General features: G+C 46.9%; 1 protein-coding gene across 3 annotated transcripts; it reads left to right on the top strand.

Moving 5' to 3' along the window:
* Window positions 1–31: 31 nt before the first annotated feature.
* ATCAY (ATCAY kinesin light chain interacting caytaxin) lies at window positions 32–18,326 on the top strand. Of its 3 annotated transcripts, none has more exons than XM_087769146.1 (13): window positions 32–426; window positions 2,289–2,418; window positions 6,798–6,862; window positions 7,224–7,445; window positions 8,236–8,421; window positions 9,081–9,183; window positions 9,737–9,868; window positions 10,283–10,369; window positions 10,865–10,963; window positions 11,226–11,261; window positions 12,142–12,177; window positions 12,922–12,954; window positions 13,537–18,326. In XM_087769146.1, the coding sequence occupies exons 2-13, from the start codon at window positions 2,342–2,344 to the stop codon at window positions 13,544–13,546; spliced, it is 1,086 nt and encodes a 361-aa protein (XP_087625272.1). In that variant the 5' UTR covers window positions 32–426; window positions 2,289–2,341; the 3' UTR covers window positions 13,547–18,326. The 3 variants fall into 3 exon arrangements, with proteins under 3 accessions (XP_087625272.1, XP_087625270.1, XP_009470267.2); XM_087769144.1 differs by having other exon boundaries at window positions 33–426; window positions 12,919–12,954; XM_009471992.2 differs by lacking the exon at window positions 32–426 and having other exon boundaries at window positions 2,252–2,418; window positions 12,919–12,954.
* Window positions 18,327–18,424: the final 98 nt, after the last annotated feature.

Genomic DNA, 18,424 nt, shown 5'->3' with positions numbered 1-18,424 from the left:
CCACCCCCTCTCTCCATAACAACCCCCTCCCTGTCACCACCACCACCGCCATCCTCCTCACACACAAAAGCAGTGCAATTAGCTGACTTAAGAGAGCTGAGGCTTAGCCAGCTGCAAGCGGAAAATAATAATAAAATACTTTGGAGGGGAGGGAGGCAGCAGAGGAAGCAGCAGCCATGGAAGAATACAAATAACTGCCCTCAATTTCCGCCCCCCCCAAACAAAATCCAAATCACGAAGCAACGAACGACTGCTGTGAGAAAGGCCGACCTAGATGCATCCCCACACTCCTCCGCTGAGAAAGCCACACACATCTGCATCCGAATCCAGGCACTGGACCTCCTGAGCAGCCCGTCTCCGTCAGGAGGAATGCCTAGCTGGGATACAGGCAGAATCTTCTTTGTTCCTCTTTAGCCACAAGCATCGGTGAGTACAGCATCATCTGGGCTTCCATACTGCTGGGCAATGCTTGATATTAAGAAACAACAGGATCCAGCCTGGGATTTGCTTCAATATCCTTCCTTTCTCTTCCTCCCTCCATGATGCCTTCAGGGTTAGCAGAAAGCAGATGACAGCGGTGGGGAGGAGGGAGGGAAGGTGGGGTCTCTCTGAGCCCCAAGGTATCTTCTTTGCCTGCGTGTAGGGAAATCAAAAATGGAGACATGTGTGACGGTGTCATGGGCATCGCATGCAGCCAGGCGTCGGGGTGAGGACAGAATGCATAATATGCGTGCTGGGAGGAAAGGCTGAGAGACACCGGGCAGAGAGAGAGCCCTGCAATGCTCACAACCAGCAATTTGCTCCGATTCCTATCTCTGCCAGCGCCTGTAATAAAGACGGATGCTGGATTTACTCAGGCCTCTACGTAGCTTCATTCCTTTAAAGCAGATACACGCAGACAGATTTATCTCCCTCCAGATCATCACCAGCAACACCCTCTGTAAATACAAGCCTCCAAAGGAAGCAGAAAAAGTACTGGGTCTCTAGAAGAGCCGTATAGCAATGGGTCAGACTCTGCTAGATGCTGATTTCCCTGACACCAGGGGACGGACAGAGTAGCCCCATTCCCTTGGGAAATCACCCTAGGTCTCTTATCCTAAAAAAAATATGTTACTATCCAGCCAGTGCCTGGGTACATTTACAGCGTAAAGGCTGAGCTCAGGAAGGACATTCAAAACTGTCCTGCAGTGGTTGGGTTAATGCATGCGCCCAACATACGAGCTGATTTCACTTGAACATGTTCCGTATAAGATAAGGCCTGACCTTGTCCCCTCCAGACTTAGGTGCTACTAAGCTCAGCTGCAGCAGCATCCAGCTGAGAGCAGCATATCTGCCCTCTCCAACCAGAGCTGGTCCTGAGCCCTCAGCCAGACTTTGTTAGGAGCTGCAGGTGCAGTCCCTGGGAAACAGGTACAAAGGTCTGGGTTTTGCTGGCTGGCGGCGTAGGAACCTTCTAGTGAAGGCAAACAACATATATGGTCCTAAGGGCCCCTCGCACTGCTGGGGTGCTAGCACGAGTGAAAACAAGGCTCGCTGGATTTGGACTTCTCCTGTTTACACCAGTGCAGGAGAAAGCCCAGACTGGGAACAGCACACCCATCTTGCCTCCATTTGAGGTGCTCCAGATTTTGGCATCTGCTTTGGTTTACCTGGGAGCAAGGCAGAGATGTTAATTCTTCAGGGGTGTGGAAGGACATTCAACATCCCTGTGAAGGCCTCCTTGCCCTCCTCCGTTTCTCTCTGGGTGCAGGGACAAGCGTGGGGATGGAGCACAGACCAAGCAGCAGCAGTCAGGGATTTCTCTACAAAACCAAAGCCATTAACTTCTGCCCGGGCCAGCAAAATGGAACCCAGTGCTACTGCCAAACCAACCTGAAACCAGCTGGAGAGGAGCTCTTTCTTCTCTTCCGTCTCAGCCACATTTCATTTCCCTCAGCAGAGCTGTTTGTTAATGTTGAGATTAGTATTGGAAGAGAAGTAGCAAGGGGAAAATGGGTGAGCATCAGCTCCGATGGTGTTGATCCTCAGGGAGAAGAGCTAAGGTCACCACAGAGCAGAGAGATACCTGTTGCTTTGATCCAGGGCCACCTCACCTCCTCTTTCTTGTCCAAAGCGTGTCAAGTAGCCACAAAACCCCATGTCCTTGCCTTGTTCCTTTTGCACAACAAGCAGCTATCACGCTGCTTCTCTGTAGAGCATGGTATCGGCATACCTGCTCTGAACATTTCAGATTAAATGCTCCCCAGTGGTGATGCTCAATGCCAACCTCTCTACCTTCCTCCTTCCAGCCTGCGCCCTTCCTCAAGGGAGCCGCTGTGTAACCAGCCCTTCTCTGAGCACGATGGGAACCACAGAAGCCACTTTGCGGATGGAGAATGTGGATGTGAAGGAGGAGTGGCAAGATGAGGACTTCCCCAGGTTTGTTCCCTGAAAAAAAGCCAGGGAGAAATTTTATTTCTTCCTGTAAGAAACCAGCAGGGCATGGGGCGCGCAGGTCCCTCCCACCGGCCCTGGATGCAGCAGGAGTCTTAACTCCAACGGGGCAATTCTGGCCAGAGAACAGAGCTTTTGTAGCAAGGCTGCTCTGAATGCTTAGAAGATTTTGGGAGGCTTCTGGCAACCCTCTGTGAGCATATCAAGGAGAGGGTAAGGAGCTGAGTGCAGAGGACAGGAAGATCAGCATGGATGGATGGATGCATATAGGGATGGATGGATGCATATAGGGATGGATGGATGCATGCATATAGGGATGGATGGATGCATGCATATAGGGATGGATGGATGCATATAGGGCTGGACAGATTGACTCCTTCCCAGTCTCTGGATCAAGCAGTGTCTCCCCAAACAGAGCAACGCTGCTTTGCCAGGAATTTGCCACAGGAAGCAGAGCCATTGGGATGCACTGACATGCAGAATCTGAATGGTTGCAAACCTTGTAAGAAACGATGTGTGGGTGACAGAGGGTGCCGAAGTGGCAGCTTTCACCTTCACAGGCACTTTATTAACTGCACAGAATGCTGAAAAAAAACCCTGTAAGCTCAGTGTGCACTGAACTCCCTGCAGCCACCCAAAGGGTGCACCCACCCTCATCCCTGCCCCAGCACTGCCCCACACACCCAGCACTAAAGCCCACAGCCCAGCAGCAGCTCACTGGGGCACACACAGCATGGTCAGCCCCAAGCCTTGCTGCAGCTAGGGTCCGGGCTGCTGAGGGGCTTTTCAGGGCTGTCTCGCTCTGTGCCAGCTGCAGCTGAATTCCCCCAGGCAGCCCACAGAGCCCCTGTATTCACAGACAGTGGCGCAGTATGCTCCGCGGGTGGGCACGCACAGCCCCTGCAATGCTAGAAAGGGTCTCCTGTTTCCCTCGGCACCAGCAGATGAGCTTAGCTCTGTTTACCACGGGTCCAGCTGCATCGCTAATCTAAGCACCTCTGTCTGCCTACCCAGCACCTGGCTCACAGGACATGGCTTGTCCTTCCGCTGGCCCCAGAGGTGGGCTCGGCCAAGCCCTTGGGTTTCTAGAATGGATTTTTCTTTCCTGAGAGGAGAGCTGGGCAGAGCTTTGGGCTGATGGACCTCTGCCAGCCTAAGGCTCCTCCAGAGTGCTGTGCTGACAAGCTTTTAACTGGGTAGAGAGGAGAGCGAGGTATAGAGAGGAGAGTGAGGTATAGAATCATAGAATGCTTTAGGATGGAATGGACCTTAGAGAGGAAAGCGAGGTATAGAGAGGAAAGCATTGACGCAAGGCTCCCTAGAAAATCTGGGGACAAAGCTGTGCTAGACCTGGACACCTGTGCATTAACCCGCACCATCATGTTGGAGCAGGAGCTGCCAGGCTCCGTTTCACGCTTGCCATGCAAGCAGCAAACTTACCCCAGCCATGGTCAAGGAGCAGCAGAGCCTTCGGACCACCTAACACCGGCATCATTGCTCCTGCCTAGCAAACGAAGCACAGGGAGAGGCAAAGGGATGTGACCCTGGCTGGGTGGCAAGGCAGTGGCAGGGACAAGGCCAGAGCCCTACGAACAAGCTCCCCAGCCTGCTGATAGACTGCTGCAGAGGGATTAAATCAGGAATGATGCAAGTGAAATAGAGCCCAAACAGCCACTAGGCAAATGAGTGAATGCTAGCTGTGTTTAACTGGCATTAAAAATAAATAAATAATAATTTTCAAGACACTTCCCCCTAGAAGCATTAAAATAATAGGGCAGAAGCTGCTGCATGTGGGACAGTAGCTCTCTAGCAGATGATTTGCTGCAGAGCTATTTTTGCTTAGCTGTGATTAACCAATCTTGCCACAAAAAACTCATATCCTAGACAAAGATCTGGGCTGGGGGAACTGAATTCAGCTGCTCATTAAGGACGCAAGGCAACATTCCCATCCCTCCCTGAGAAGCTGATTTGCAGAACAAGCTCCTGCCTTGCAGGCTGCAAAGGTGCAATGCCAAGGCAGTGAGCAAGCAGCAAGGAAAGGGTTCCCCCTCCTGCTGCTCCCTGAAGGTTTAGCCTCCTGTCGACAGTCTGTCTCGGCTGTTTGTGCAAGTGCTGTCCTGCAATGATGCTGTAGCGGTGCCGCGGGGCGGATACAGGAGCATGCTCACTCCATCACGCATCCATCGGATCACGGTTGGTAAAGGCTCGGGCTGGTTGAGGCCCGAGAGAAGGGGCTTACAGAGGGAAACTGGGCAGCACACTATCAGCAGAAAGCAAAATGGTGGCACCCGACCCTTAGAAAACCTGCTTCATTCAGAAAATTTGGCATCTGGGGCTAGCCGTGTTTGGGAAGGAAGATTTACACGGGAGACTGGGAGGCAGTGATTCGAGCATCCCTTGGGAAGGTAAGAAAGCCCTTTTCTCCACCCCTGACTTTTGAATTGCTTTTCTTAAATGAATCCTAGCATCGGAGAACAGAGTGCCTGACTGCAGCACGTACTCGGGTACAGCTGGGCCTTGCCTTCCCCCCCCCCCCCCCCCCTTTTGATGCTGTATCACCAAGTTGTGCCAGGCGCCAGCTCACAGTCAGATAAACAACCAGCCAGGCCCCGTTTAAGACAAAAGCAAAAGGGAGGAGGAGAGGCAGGAGGGGGGCAGAGGGATCTTTCTGACTGCTCAGGAATATTGTGGCAGCCCACAGGATCCGGGTGCTGCGCAAGCGAGCAAGGGGCAGGTGCCTTTGATCAGGTCTTCAACTCTCATAAATATACAACAACCAGCTAGGAGAGGATTATTGCTTAATCTAAATATTTATAGGGTTTAATTTGGCTGGTAGCTCTGGTGTCATGGCAGCACGAAGAGGAGCCTTTGTAGGGCAGAGCTAGGCTGTATCCTCGGAGGTACCAGTCCCCATCATCTCCCTCCCTGCCATCGCTGGACTGTAGGGCCAGCAGCTGCTGGCCACCAGCCCTGTGCACAGTCCCATCCCCATTCTTACAGCACTGCCTTCAAAGTGGTGGGTTTTCCCCCACGTTTCACCCCAGGGTTGTCCCCACACCCAGGATTTTACACCTGGAGGCATGAGCTCTTCCCCCTGTTGAGGGGGAGCTTCCAGCCAGGGGCAGGTGAAACGAGGCTGGCTCAGAAGGGCGCTTTTAAACAGACCTTTGACATCATGAACTTATCATGGGGTTGGTGGGGTTTGGTCATGCTGCACAAGAAGTTTCAAACCCAGCTGATGCCAGAAGACAGGCACAAGTCCCAGCTCAAATTAAGGGGAAAAGTGTTCAGAAAGTGTCCAGCTCAGGGTGGGCAGCGTGCTGCTCAGTCACCACCTAGGGTTCCTCACCGCAGTACTGGGGGCCAGATTCTAGCTTCACTTACCCCAGTATGGGTCAGGAACAACTCTAGCAACTTCCAAAGGGCGACAGCCACATAATGAGATTTGGCATTAGCATCTGTACAGGAAAGCCAATTTTTAAATCAATTGATGCTTCCAGCCTCCAGCTGGAGGCATGGTGACTTATACCAAGAGGGTGTAGGAGCCAAGCAGGAGAAGCTGCAAATCCTGACCTCTGCCATGGAGCCCCAGGAAGGGAGCGTGGGTCAGCCTTCGGCTCCAAAATATGGGTTGAGTGCTGATGCCTGGATCTTAGCTCAGAATGAATCCGCTTCCAAACCTCAGCAGGGTTTGGGTATCACTGTCAGCTTTTGCCAAATGGGGGCTGAGGTGAGGATGGGGTGACAATTCTGGGATGACGCCTAAGGTTTGATCCTTGCCTTGAACGTTGACTGCCTTAGAGCAAAGTGGTTGTGGCAGATTTTTTGGATAAAGTTCTGCTTTGCTGCAGCCAGGGCCTGTGGCAGAAGGCAACTGCAGATGTTGTTCCCTGGTACCCTTGATAAGGAGCCCTAGAGCTTGGCACTGCCTCTCAAACTTCTGATGAAGATAAAAATGGGGATAATATGGAGAGAGTGAGGATGTTACCAGGCTCTTCTGGGGACAGGATTTGTTCCCGTGTCCCTGGCTGGATTTTCCAGCTTCTTGGCTGAATGGCAGCATGAGAGATGTATTGGGAGGGGGGGAGGCTGGGTGTAAACGCTGGGATAGTTTGGAGGTTACTAGGGATTGCACAGTGCTCCAGTAAGAAAGCACAGCTGCTGGGTTGCTCTTGGGCAAATCACCTGAGGGTATCCCTCAGGCTGAGCTCACAGGCAAAAGGGAAAGGGCAGTGCACACATGGGGTTGCATGGTTTTCCATGATGTCCCCAGTTCTCTCCACTGTCTGCTGTGGAGTGACTTTCTCCTAAACATCACCTGTTATCTCCTGGTTTTTTACCTCCGTATCTTGGCTTGCCTGCAGACCTCTCCCAGAAGAGACGGGGATGGAGTCGCTGGGCAGCCCTACAGAAGACGAGAATACATCCTGTAAGTACCAGCCTGCCTTATCAGGAGTTCAAAGGAAAGCAAGCCTATGGGAACGGCAGCTTGCAGTTAGGGCGAAAGCCAGTTCCCTTGGAGTATCCACAAAAATTCCCATACGGGAGAGGAAACCAGCAGAGATTTGAATTTCCTAATCTCACAAGAAGCTGGGGGAGGAAATAGGTATCTCAGAAGCGTGGGCACTTTTACCCAGCCATACCTGCGGGCGTCCAGTACCTCCCAGCTATGATCCACCACCCTTAGCTTCCAAGACCGTAGCCTGAAACACACATAATGAAAGCACCATGTCTTGCACTAAGGATACAGGATGAGGACAACCTGTCAGTTATTTTCCTTTTAACTCCAGCTCCCCCAAATACATTAAACTTTAATGGGGCACATCGTAAGCGGAAGACACTTGTTGCACCTGAAATCAACATTTCCCTGGACCAGAGCGAAGGCTCCATTCTCTCCGATGACTTCCTGGACACACCAGATGACCTGGACATTAATGTGGACGATATTGAAACTCCTGATGAGACAGATTCCCTCGAATTCCTGGGGAATGGGAACGAACTGGAATGGGAAGGTAAAAGGCCGGTTTGGGGTGAATGTCTGCAGGGGTTGGGGCTTTTTTTAGCCTCATTTTAACCACTTTTGACACCACTCACCATCAGCAGCTGAGGACCGACTTCCTCAGCAGTGAAGCGCAGCACACACAACCAAGCCCCATCTTCCACACAACATCTGCCCCAGCAGGACCCCAGTTATAGCCCAGGAGTCTCAGCACTTCCATCTGGGGAGAGTGTGGGCAGAAGTAGTTCAGGGACTTGCAAACATCAGCCTAGCCATAATTCAGGACAAGGCATAAGGCTGCGGACATACATGCCCTTCCAGCTGCAGCTGGGCCACCACCCCAGGCTGGAAGGTCCTGCCTGCTAGGCTCTGCCAGTAGAGCTGTCACGCGATTGTTCAAACATCTTGAATAACATGGTCTTTGCTAACCTGGCTGATTTTGACTGAATCGGGCTAAGAAGGTCTCATGCAAGCAGCTCTGCTAGCAGATCAGAAGACAACTGGCACAGGCGGTGCCCTTTTCAGCCAGTATAGATGGATCTGAGGGAAGATCCCGCAAAAAGTCCAGTGCCCGACCCGTGACTGCAGGTACTATAAGCAGCATGAGATGTTAAGCTTATTTCTATTACAATTCGGCAATGGAGTAAGATTATCAAGAACCACAAACTTACACATATCAAAGCTGCAGATGAAACAGATGATCCTCAGTCTGGGGTTGTTACTGTCTCTTAGCGCACACCAAAGCTCTTGCAGAGCCTCTTTGCGCGTGATATTAAAGGCAGAAATGTCTGTCCCTTTTCCAGATGACACTCCGGTAGCCACAGCCAAGAACATGCCTGGGGACAGCGCAGACCTGTTTGGGGATGGTGGGACAGAAGATGGGAGTGCTACTAATGGACGGCTCTGGAGGACTGTCATCATCGGAGAGCAGGAGCACCGCATCGACCTCCAGATGATCAAACCCTACATGAGAGTGGTAACGCACGGAGGTGAGGGAGAGGGCGACCTAATCCTGGCTTGGTGGATTTCTTTCAGTCCATCTTTGTCAAGCTGGAGTGGATGCCATGACTGATTGTTTTGACTGACTGTCTTTAGGGAAAAATTGCTATTTGTTTTGTACCGCTATGTGGCACATATGCACAAAAGCATTGAGCTCATGCTAAAAACATATCGCCACTGTAGCAATGTTTCACTAACAAAAGTAGGGATAACGCTGGCTCTGAGCAAGACTGAATATACCCTGACCCTCAGCCCTGGGTGTGGGCAGCATTGCCAGTGGTGAAGGGACTGCGGGTGCTTAACCCCTCTGTAGCCACAGCTAAAGGCCCATACACACAGTGACCAGTGCTGAAAGCTGAGCAAAGCCAAGCAACGACCCAGGGCAAAGCTCTCGGCTCTGTGCTTTGACACACACAAATTCCTTCCCTGAACCCCACCTGCATGTGATAGCCAAAACCAGAATCGGAGGCAAATCTAATTGTGAAAGAGATCCGCAAGAAGGACAAACAACTTACCTAGAGCTGACCAGAGGCACAAAAGCCAGCCCAGGCCCAAATTTGGCAATTCATCTTCACTGCTGTTTTCCCTTCAACTCTCGCGTCTCCCCCTGGAAAGAGTCACTGATGCTGCCTGTGTCTTTCTTTCCCAGGATACTATGGAGAAGGCCTCAATGCCATCATTGTCTTCGCTGCCTGCTATCTCCCAGACAGTAACCTGGCTGATTACCACTACATCATGGAGAATCTCTTCCTGTAAGTGACTGGTCAAAGTCTAGGAGGGAGAGGAGGGCAAGGAAGGTAACTCGGGCTCTGGGGAAACAGTTTCCATGTATTCATTGCACCAGGAACCTCAGCTGGAAATAGGTTGAATCCAGGCCAAATGTACCCAGTGTGCAGCTGCAGACTGGAGCGAGCATCACTGGGTGAGACACTGTCCACAGCATTTGCATCCAAGTCCAATAAGTCAAAGCATTCAAACATTCAGTGTTAATTATGCTAGTGATGGACTCACAACCAGGCTAGAGCATACGTATACAATGTTGAACAGCTGGTAGATGCTACTGCTAGGCAGAAGAATGGCGCAGGGATGTCCATCAGTGTACACACTATATTAACACATACCAGCAATCCCGGAGGAATACCCCTAGGTATCCTGCAGAGGCACCAGGAGAATCTGAAACCTATTCCAAGGTCTACAAAGAAAGGGTCTCGAGGCCTTTTGGGATGACACACAGGCACTTAAAGAAACCTCAAGGGACCTTTTTTGAGTCTCATGTCCCCGTTGCTTTTGATCACTGCCCAACAGATACGTGATCAGTAGTCTGGAGCTGCTGGTGGCTGAGGACTATATGATCGTGTACCTAAACGGAGCAACACCCCGGAGGAGGATGCCAGGCCTTGGCTGGCTGAAGAAATGCTATCAGATGATAGACAGAAGGTGAGAATCCTGTTGGTGCTTCCTCTTGATTCTTCCTGGTCCTCTTCCCACTACACTTCCTCACAGCTTTCCCAGCCACCCCTCCTTCCTTGCTCCCCACATTCTGTAATCCCTTCCTCTGTCACAGCTTTCTCACTTACTCCAGGCTCTCTTCATCACCTCTTCTCCCTCCTTCCCTCACAAGCACCTTCACAAAGACCAGGCAACCACAGCACTCAAGCAAAGCAGTACTCCTACAGCATGCCAGGTCTGAGCTTAAATAGGGTTCCTAAGGCCATGGGCAGGGCTTTTGCCTGGAGACACCCAGCTGAGGCTGCTGAGCATCATCACGCTTATTAATGCCCTGACACATTACAGGTGAGTTTAAGAAAAAGTAGTTTGAATCTGACTTTCTGTCCTACGGCTTTTCCACAGGCTGCGTAAAAACCTCAAAGCGTTGATAATCGTGCATCCTTCATGGTTCATCCGGACAGTGCTGGCTATATCCAGACCCTTCATCAGGTAAACGTAACATGGTCCCAAACTGGGCTGGTTTTGGAGTGGAAGTTTAATCTCATGAATCAGATCTTAAGCTCACCTTTAACTAGTAGCAACCAAGGTGAGACTGTTCATCGTTTGTCCTACATCTCTCTGATACTTCCAAGGACAACTCTAGAGGTGGTTTTAGGAGACACTGTGGTGGTTTGGATCCAGGTCAAAGCTTGTCCCACTGGGTAGCGCATAAAGATTTACTGGGAGACGCAGGAATGGTGGTCCTTTTTCCCTCCTACAGATATTGAGAGGTGGGGGTCAAAGGAAAGCGAGGTACAGTAACGCGGCATCTCACCACAATTTTTAGGCATCAGCGTATTAGCACTGGGAGAAGATGGGTACACTCAAACTGCAGAGCATACAGAGATGCAGAACTCCCCGTTTCCACCAGGAAAATTCTGACTTCCTATGGAGAGAACATCAAAGCAAGACCTCAAGCACACACTCTTTCTCTCTCTCTGCCAGTGTGAAGTTCATCAATAAGATCCAGTATGTTCACAGCCTGGAGGAACTGGAGCAACTTATCCCAATGGAGCACGTACAGATTCCAGACTGCGTCTTACAGTGAGTATCAGAGGGACCCTGGGGCACACATAGCTCTGAGGAGGCGCAGGACAAAAATCCTCTGTAGCAGGATATTGTGTTGAGTCAAAACCCATGTACTGGAAACACAGAGCCTGGGGCAAACCTTATCTTACCCGTATGCTGGTGCCAAGCACTGTGCTAGTTTGCAGTTTCTGTCACCTTCAGAGCAAACATTGCATTTTACTAAGAGTGAAGAGTCCTGACTGGGTAACATTTAAAGAATGTTTCCTGTTTGTTGCAGATTTGAAGAAGAGAGGATCAAGGCCAGAAAAGAAAGGTAAAATTAACTTGGGGGGGAGGGGGGGGTGGAGGGGGGGTTCGTTTTCTTGGGATGTTGTTGCTCTCTCTCATCATTATTTACATTATAACCAGCCAATTCTCTCTTCCTCCTACCCTGATATCCCACACAGCCTACCTTTGCTTTCTACTGATTTTCTCAAAATAAGCAAAAGCTACAGGAGGGAGGAGAAGCTTGATTAAAAGGTTATTTATCCATAGAACCATTCCTCTTAACCCCACGAGTGCACACATCCTGAACATGCAACGTATGTGCTAGCAAAGATCATCAGAAATGACTCTGTATAAAACCAACACATTTTCCCCATACGACCATGCAAACTGACCTTAAAGTGAGAGCTAGCGCTTGTTTTAAAAGCCACTTTGTTCTGCTAGAGTGGCATAAAGAGGGCCATTAGTTTACAGTTTGTTTTGTTTCATTTTCTAGACCCGATTTAGGTTAGAAGTGCTGGCCATAAGCAGCGATAACAGTCGGCTGGGCTAAAAGCAAAAGGCAATCGCGGACAGAGGAAATACCAGCTGGGTCAGCACAAGAGCGATGCGCTATAATAACACCTCCTCGTGCAGGGAACTGAATGGGAGATGCCCGTTCGGGAGGAGTCAGTTCATTAGCTGCTGAAAAGCCAGTTGTCCGGCCCAAGCTAGTCAGCTGCCTCCCTCTAGGGCCAACACGGGCATCCTGAGAGCGTTCGGATTATCAAGGCGGTGTCTCACAGGGACAAGAAGCTAATGGTCATTCTGATCAGACCTGTAACTTCTGTCCGAGATCCAGCTATCTCCTTAGAAAGGCCTTAGATACTCTACTCTTTCACACTGCTCACCACTAGGTGATAGATTTCAAATGTGATTTGCATTTACAGGGCAGAAGAGAAACAAGACATGGCTGAGAAGGAAAGGTACCTACTCTTTTTTTATTTATCCTTCACTCACAAAATAGCTTAAAGAGTCTTTGGGGAGGAGAATGGCCCTATTGCTTGGTAGCACCCCCTGGGGAACCACTCTCAAACGTTTGGACCCACCAGGACGTTTCTCAAGTGGCTGGGAACTGATAAAGCCTCTCTTCTCCCTAACAGCTCCCCGTGCCATCGCTTTTGTGCTGCTATTGACCTTCACCTATGCGAATGGATTCCTGACACTGCTTTTTACCTCTATAAAGCTAGCAAACCCATTTGGTCATGGACCAGAGCCAGAGGCACCAGGGAACGTTCTCCTGACATTCAGTTGTAGCATTTGCATGATGGTGCAATGAAGAGGGCCAAATACTGCTGTCAGGCACATCTTGGGTGTGCATAAAAGCAAGATAGGAGGCTGTAACATTAGATGGGACGGAAAATTCTAGGGAGGTTTGGAAGACAGTGTCAAAATCCTATGCCAGGTTAATTTGGCCTGGTTTTGGCTCTGCTTCAGAGTGATATAGCCTCTCTTTTTTTTTATTCTATCTAACTAGCTCCTGCGGGGGAAGAGTGCATATTTCTGCTATTCTTTTCCCAGAGAAAAAGGAGCTTTGATTGAAATTGCCAAGGTCCATTGGATGAGTCTGAATTGTTCCAAGAAACAAATGGGACCTCAGGGCCCAAAGAGAGGGCGGTTAGTTTGTGCTGGAGATTCACTTATTTTTTTGCTGGTTCTCTTCCAAGCAGGCCTGTGCCCCCAGCAGAGGATCAAGAAACCAGGTTTGATTTGTACTTCACTCTCTCATTCGTCTCTCTCTTTGTGATTGGTTTCATTGTGTTTGTAATCCACTAACAGGAAAGGCAAGACTGGGTTAGACCCAGGACCTCTTTAGCCCGGTGCCGCTCACCTAGCCCAAAAGAGGCATCAGCCACTTTGCAGCAGCGGGGTACGAAACCGGGAAGCTGTTGACACCTTCACCCCGCTGCACTGCGGCTGCAGTCGCAACCGCTGCAGCTCATCCCAAAGCACGGATCGGTCACAATTGCAGCTGCTATGGAGTCACTTGAGAAAAGCTGCCCCTCAATAAATTACCTGGCATTTGCCACTTGGTAAACACGTGCACACAGGAAGGTAACTGCAGAGCCGCCTTTATCCTTTTTCATGGTCCTGTACACTCAGGAAAAGTCCTTAGAGAAGAAGAAAGCCCATTAAAGCTATGAGTGATGTTATCTTTGGCCCCGGTACACTTTTGTAGAGGATTACACCCAAACATACTCATATTTTTTGACATAGTGGGAATAATAAAATTTATACTACAATTTGCTTTCTAAAAATAACTCTGTCTTTCTGTTCCTTCTCAGTATGTCATGAATCGAAGTAGAGTGGAATGAATGGAGTAGAAGAATGATGCAGCCTGGCAGTCACCCACGTAAATGACCTTTTGGTATAAGACCTTGCCGCCATCTTATTCCAAGTTCTGTAAGATCACGGAGCCTGCCTCCCCTGTCTCCAAGATGCAAAGTCCTTTAAACTTTTTGGAAACATTTCACTTTAAAAAAAAAAAAAAAAACAAAACACAAAACAAGCCAAGAATAGCACTTTTCAGGACAAGTTCCAGTGTGTTTCAATAATGGTCTGTGGAGAGCTATTAAGTAGTGCAAATAGATACCATGTTTCCTCTTAGTAAGTTAAGAGCATCCTGTAGTCCATTAGTCACAAGCCCAGAAAGAGATATATTTTTTGTTTAAATTATAGTCCCTTCCCCTAACTTGCTGCTGGCCAGCACCGAGACATTTTACTTTAAACTGCACAGCCAGTTTCCTCCGTAGAGACATTACAACAGCCAGTGCCCCAGGGAATAACTAATGCAGGCAAAGAAAAGAGTGCATTTTCATCCCTTCTACAGCCAGTGTGTTTCTTCCTGAAAATACCAAGTGCCCACCGGTCTAGGCACCTCTTCCAGCCTTGACCGCCTCCATTAATTCATTGCCAGTTCCTCTTATTAACTCACACCGAACCATTCCTATAAGTAAATGCCATGTTTTTTTCCTGATTTGTTGTCTCAGTTTGTAAGGCACTCTGATAACTTTGAAAGAGGGTCCCAAATGGCACGGCAGCCTCCACAGAACCTTCTTATGAGCATCTTCTCATATCAACGCGCACACACCAAAAAGGTCTGGTTTTAAGAAGGAGCCTTACAGACAGGAAAGTGTTTCACGCCTTGTCTTTGTGTTGATTTCATGACACTGGACAATCATTCACTATTAATACCTCCTGTTGCGGAGACAAGCTGCTAAATGTTTGAAATTTCCTACTTGCCGTCCCTGGGTAATGAGGGTCTCATCTATAATCATACCTGCCTGGGAAAAGCCCCGGTGGAAAATGCTGCAGATGTGGAGGCAGGACACTGTAGCTGGGTTCAGCTTCTCAGTTAGCCAAGAGATGCAGACGTGATATTGAGACTCTTGAAATTTGTATTTTGGACTCATGAGTATTCTGTGAGCAAAGGAGGGAAGAAAACTTAAGAAAGAAAGAACTATCCGGCCAAAATCATTTGGACGCTCCTGATTTCACCAGAGCCAGCTTGCAGACAACTGCAGATGAAGAATTACCTACATATTTCACCACTTAAGGAATATTTCAAGCCTGGCAACCCCAACCCATGGCTATCTGAAATTACCACCACTTCACTCGGCTCTGAAATCCCCTGGAGGACAATTCTGGCAAAGCAAGATGTTCCTCAAGATAGGGATGTCTCCTCTGTATACATAAAGCTTCTCTTTTTTCCTTTCAGTGAATAAAGCTGCTACAGATGAGATCTTTATTTTCCTGAATGCTACAAAAGAGCACCGAATATGCTTTCTAACCTTACTTCTCATTTTATGTGTGTTTTTCTCATGCACTTCCATTATGGATGTATTTACCAAACAGACCTTTGCATGAAAAACAGAGCACTGCATCCACAGCATTAACCTCAGAAGCTGAAGATGGTAAAAACTTCATATTTTGTCTCACTGGCATGTTAATAATAAGCACCAAGCAAGCATCAATCTCCACGGCTTTCTAGAAATTTCATTACGAGCCAGTTGTTGACAAAGTGAATTCTGTGCTACAAGGAAAAAAACAGCACTTCAGGTTTTTTGGAGTTTAGGTTTTATGCCAGTAACACCTCCTCGCAACAGGCGTTCTGTCCTCAGCTTTCCAAACAGTCAGCAGACATCTGTTTCAAGACAGAAGCAGCAGTCAGAAATTTTCAAACATTGATGTGTTAACCCGAGCTGCAAAGCTGGGTATCCTTTTTCACACATGGTCTGTCAGATGGACGGAACGAACCCACTGAAATTAAGAAAGGACTCTTCTGATCAAATTAATTTTAGCTCAGACTATAAACAATCACAAATCTTGTAGTATGAGAGTATGTGAATTCACTGTCTCCCACTGATAATGCTTAAACCTAGATTTTCCTTTTTTCTTTTGAGACTGTTTTTTATGCATTTAGATAAAAAATCATCTGCTATGCTTTCCACAAAAGAATGCAACGCAGTTGGACACTGAAAGGGAAGTTTACAATTATATAATGAACAAAATTGATAGAATGTTTAATAATGTTTTAAAAGTACAACTCTAGAAACCTTTTATGCGTCTGTAATTACTAAACGCTTCAGTGAAAAATGTTCACAACATCCTGGAAAATACTGCTGTTACAGAACACATGGACACGGAAGATAAGAAACCTTGATTACGTTTAGTTTTGGGACCTGAAGAAATAGACTGCTTCTTGATCCTCAGCAGTAACCATACCAGAAGAACGTGTTTTTCATTTGTTTTGTTTTGTTTTTTTTCCAAAGAAAAGACACTGTGTCTACATTTTCAGAAAAACTACAGAATGAGCAGACCTGAAGACGAAACTTCATATTTTTTCAAGTATTTCCTTCAGGGCAAGGTTAAGAGCTCAGCTGTGAAATGACAGATTACCGATGTCATTTCAAGATACAAAGGAAGTCATTTGTTGGAATACAAAAGTCAATTTGTAACTTCTTTGAAACAATTTTTGAAAAAGTGCACTTTCTGATAGAGCACTCTAAGTAGAATGCACTATATTTTAATTTTTAACAAAATTTTATGAGTGTATAAATGTTATGTTCCTGGATGGATGGATGTCTATATGTCTTTTCAACATAGAAAAAAACCTGCAACCCATAATGGATAAACTATAGCTAAATGTAAAAAGTGCATTTTTATAGCAACAACAACAAAAAGTATCATTAACTTCTTTCAGACAGTGATTTTAGATGCTACTTAAAACCAAAGTAGCTACAAATTCTTTGACAAACGCAGAACCAATCAAGTTGGCAGTGTCCCTTTACCAAATCCAGAGCAACATATCTTAAGTGTGATGTTGATAGACCTGCACAGGCTTCAAACAAAATCAGATCTACGTGCTATAATAAACACAACACTAAATATGCTGCATTCATCTTTAGAAGATCGTTACAAATTTGGATCCGCCTCGCAGTGGAGGCTGGAGATTGACAGTGACTCTCAAGGACAGCTGATGAAAGTTTCAGAGACTGCAGACGTGATGTAATTGCATTGGTGGGGAGTTGTCAACCAGTGGCTTAAACCCAAGGACTTACCTTACGCAAAAGTCAAGCAGTGACAATAGACCAAACAGAAATCCGAGGTGACTGAAGCCATTTTACAAATTTCTTTGCCAGTTCCTTAAAGAGAGCTGCTCTCAAAGCCTATTTGCGAAAGGGTTTACCAGCTGAGCTCTACATTTCCACTGGAGATGCAGTTTATAAGAGAAATATGCTATACCAGCAAAAAAAAAAAAAATGTTGCTAGTAAAAGTGCATTTACATTAGGACTTTTGCCAGTATATATACATATGTTTAAAAAATAAAATGAAATAAACTATATCCTTTTAGCAATACTGCTATACTGGTCAATGTTCCAAATGTACACCAGGCCTTGTTTCTGCCTCATAAAAACATCTCCGAAGGATAAATATTTTGACTTATGAATGCACTGTATTACATCAAACAGCAGGTATTATCAACAACATTTTTCTGGTCTTGGATCCTACCTTTCATGAGATTTTCTAATGGTGAATCCATGGATAGCCACATTTTAGCTGCAGAAAAAATTATTTACAGCCATGATAGCATATTCACAAGAATCATGGTATTCTTACTCAGTTAATTACTTAGTCGAATTAATGGCTGAATTTCAACATTCACCCAGCATCAGCCTACAAACTGAAAAATCAGATCCCTTCCTGCACAGTCGATGACAGACTAGGAAATAAATACCTTCCCATGTCTTTAAGGTAGTCGCAGGACTTGACCTAGCCTTCGGAAATGCAGGCACTTGTCACTGCATTATGCAGCAACCATCAGATTTATACAGTTAAACTGCTTTGTTTTGGCACATGTAGGAATCATCCAGATTTGGGACTGTCCAGTAATTTTCATTTTGATTCACAAGGAAGACACAGGAAATAAAACTGAGATGCTGCTGTATATGCAAGTTGGATAATGAATACAATTTCTTCTGTACAGTACTGTGTAAGTGTGAGTGGATATTTAGAGCATACCTCATTGCAAGTTTTCCATCTATTTTTTCCAAAGATTATTTGCTTACAGATGTGCATACACACGTATGAGAAAACCTAAGCGGTAAAGGTTTTAAAAACAACACATCTTCAGTTTTACATATCTAGGGATGAAAAAACAAAAGAGTTCATGAAATGCTGGTGGCAATAAGCTCAGATTGGCCTGACAGCAGGTGAAAGGTACAGGCAAAATTGCTATAAATACAAAAGCACATGTTTTCTCTTTTGTATTTCCATATTTACTGGCAGTCAAAAATACAGCATGCTACTGGTAAAGTGAATTTTAAAAAGTCACCATGACAATATAACATAATCTATCTCAGTTTTTTTTTCCTTTGTAGTGGGCCCTTTTAACCCAAACCTACATGTAAAAATGTGTGAACTGTCATTTTTCTAAAGTGTTTGTAATTAGGTGGTTTATGTTAGAAGACATAGATTGCTGTTAAGTATGTATTATTATTTTTGCTTTGTATTATTCCATAAGAATCTGTGGATATTCAATTAAAATGAGACTAATCCTTAAGCAAAAATGCATACCCCTCTTTTTGTCAGTATCTTTTATTTAGACTTTGGCTCCATATGGAAAATACGATCCAAATTTTTGTTTGGATGCTATTCCCTTGAATAAAGCA

Source organism: Nipponia nippon, unplaced genomic scaffold (genome assembly GCF_047370975.1).
Source record: "Nipponia nippon isolate SJK-2023a ecotype South Korea unplaced genomic scaffold, ASM4737097v1 scaffold_31, whole genome shotgun sequence".
Taxonomy (NCBI): Eukaryota; Metazoa; Chordata; class Aves; order Pelecaniformes; family Threskiornithidae; genus Nipponia; species Nipponia nippon.
The sequence above is the reverse complement of the archived record's forward strand: the minus strand, read 5'-3'. Positions and strand labels throughout refer to the sequence as shown.

Coding starts and splice junctions, on each gene's coding strand:
- ATCAY (XM_009471992.2), top strand. CDS start 2,252: ATGCTCAATGCCAACCTCTCTACCTTCCTCCTTCCAGCCTGCGCCCTT. Junction 7,446..8,235: donor GAACGAACTGGAATGGGAAG/GTAAAAGGCCGG, acceptor TCCCTTTTCCAG/ATGACACTCCGGTAGCCACA. Junction 9,869..10,282: donor TATCAGATGATAGACAGAAG/GTGAGAATCCTG, acceptor GCTTTTCCACAG/GCTGCGTAAAAACCTCAAAG.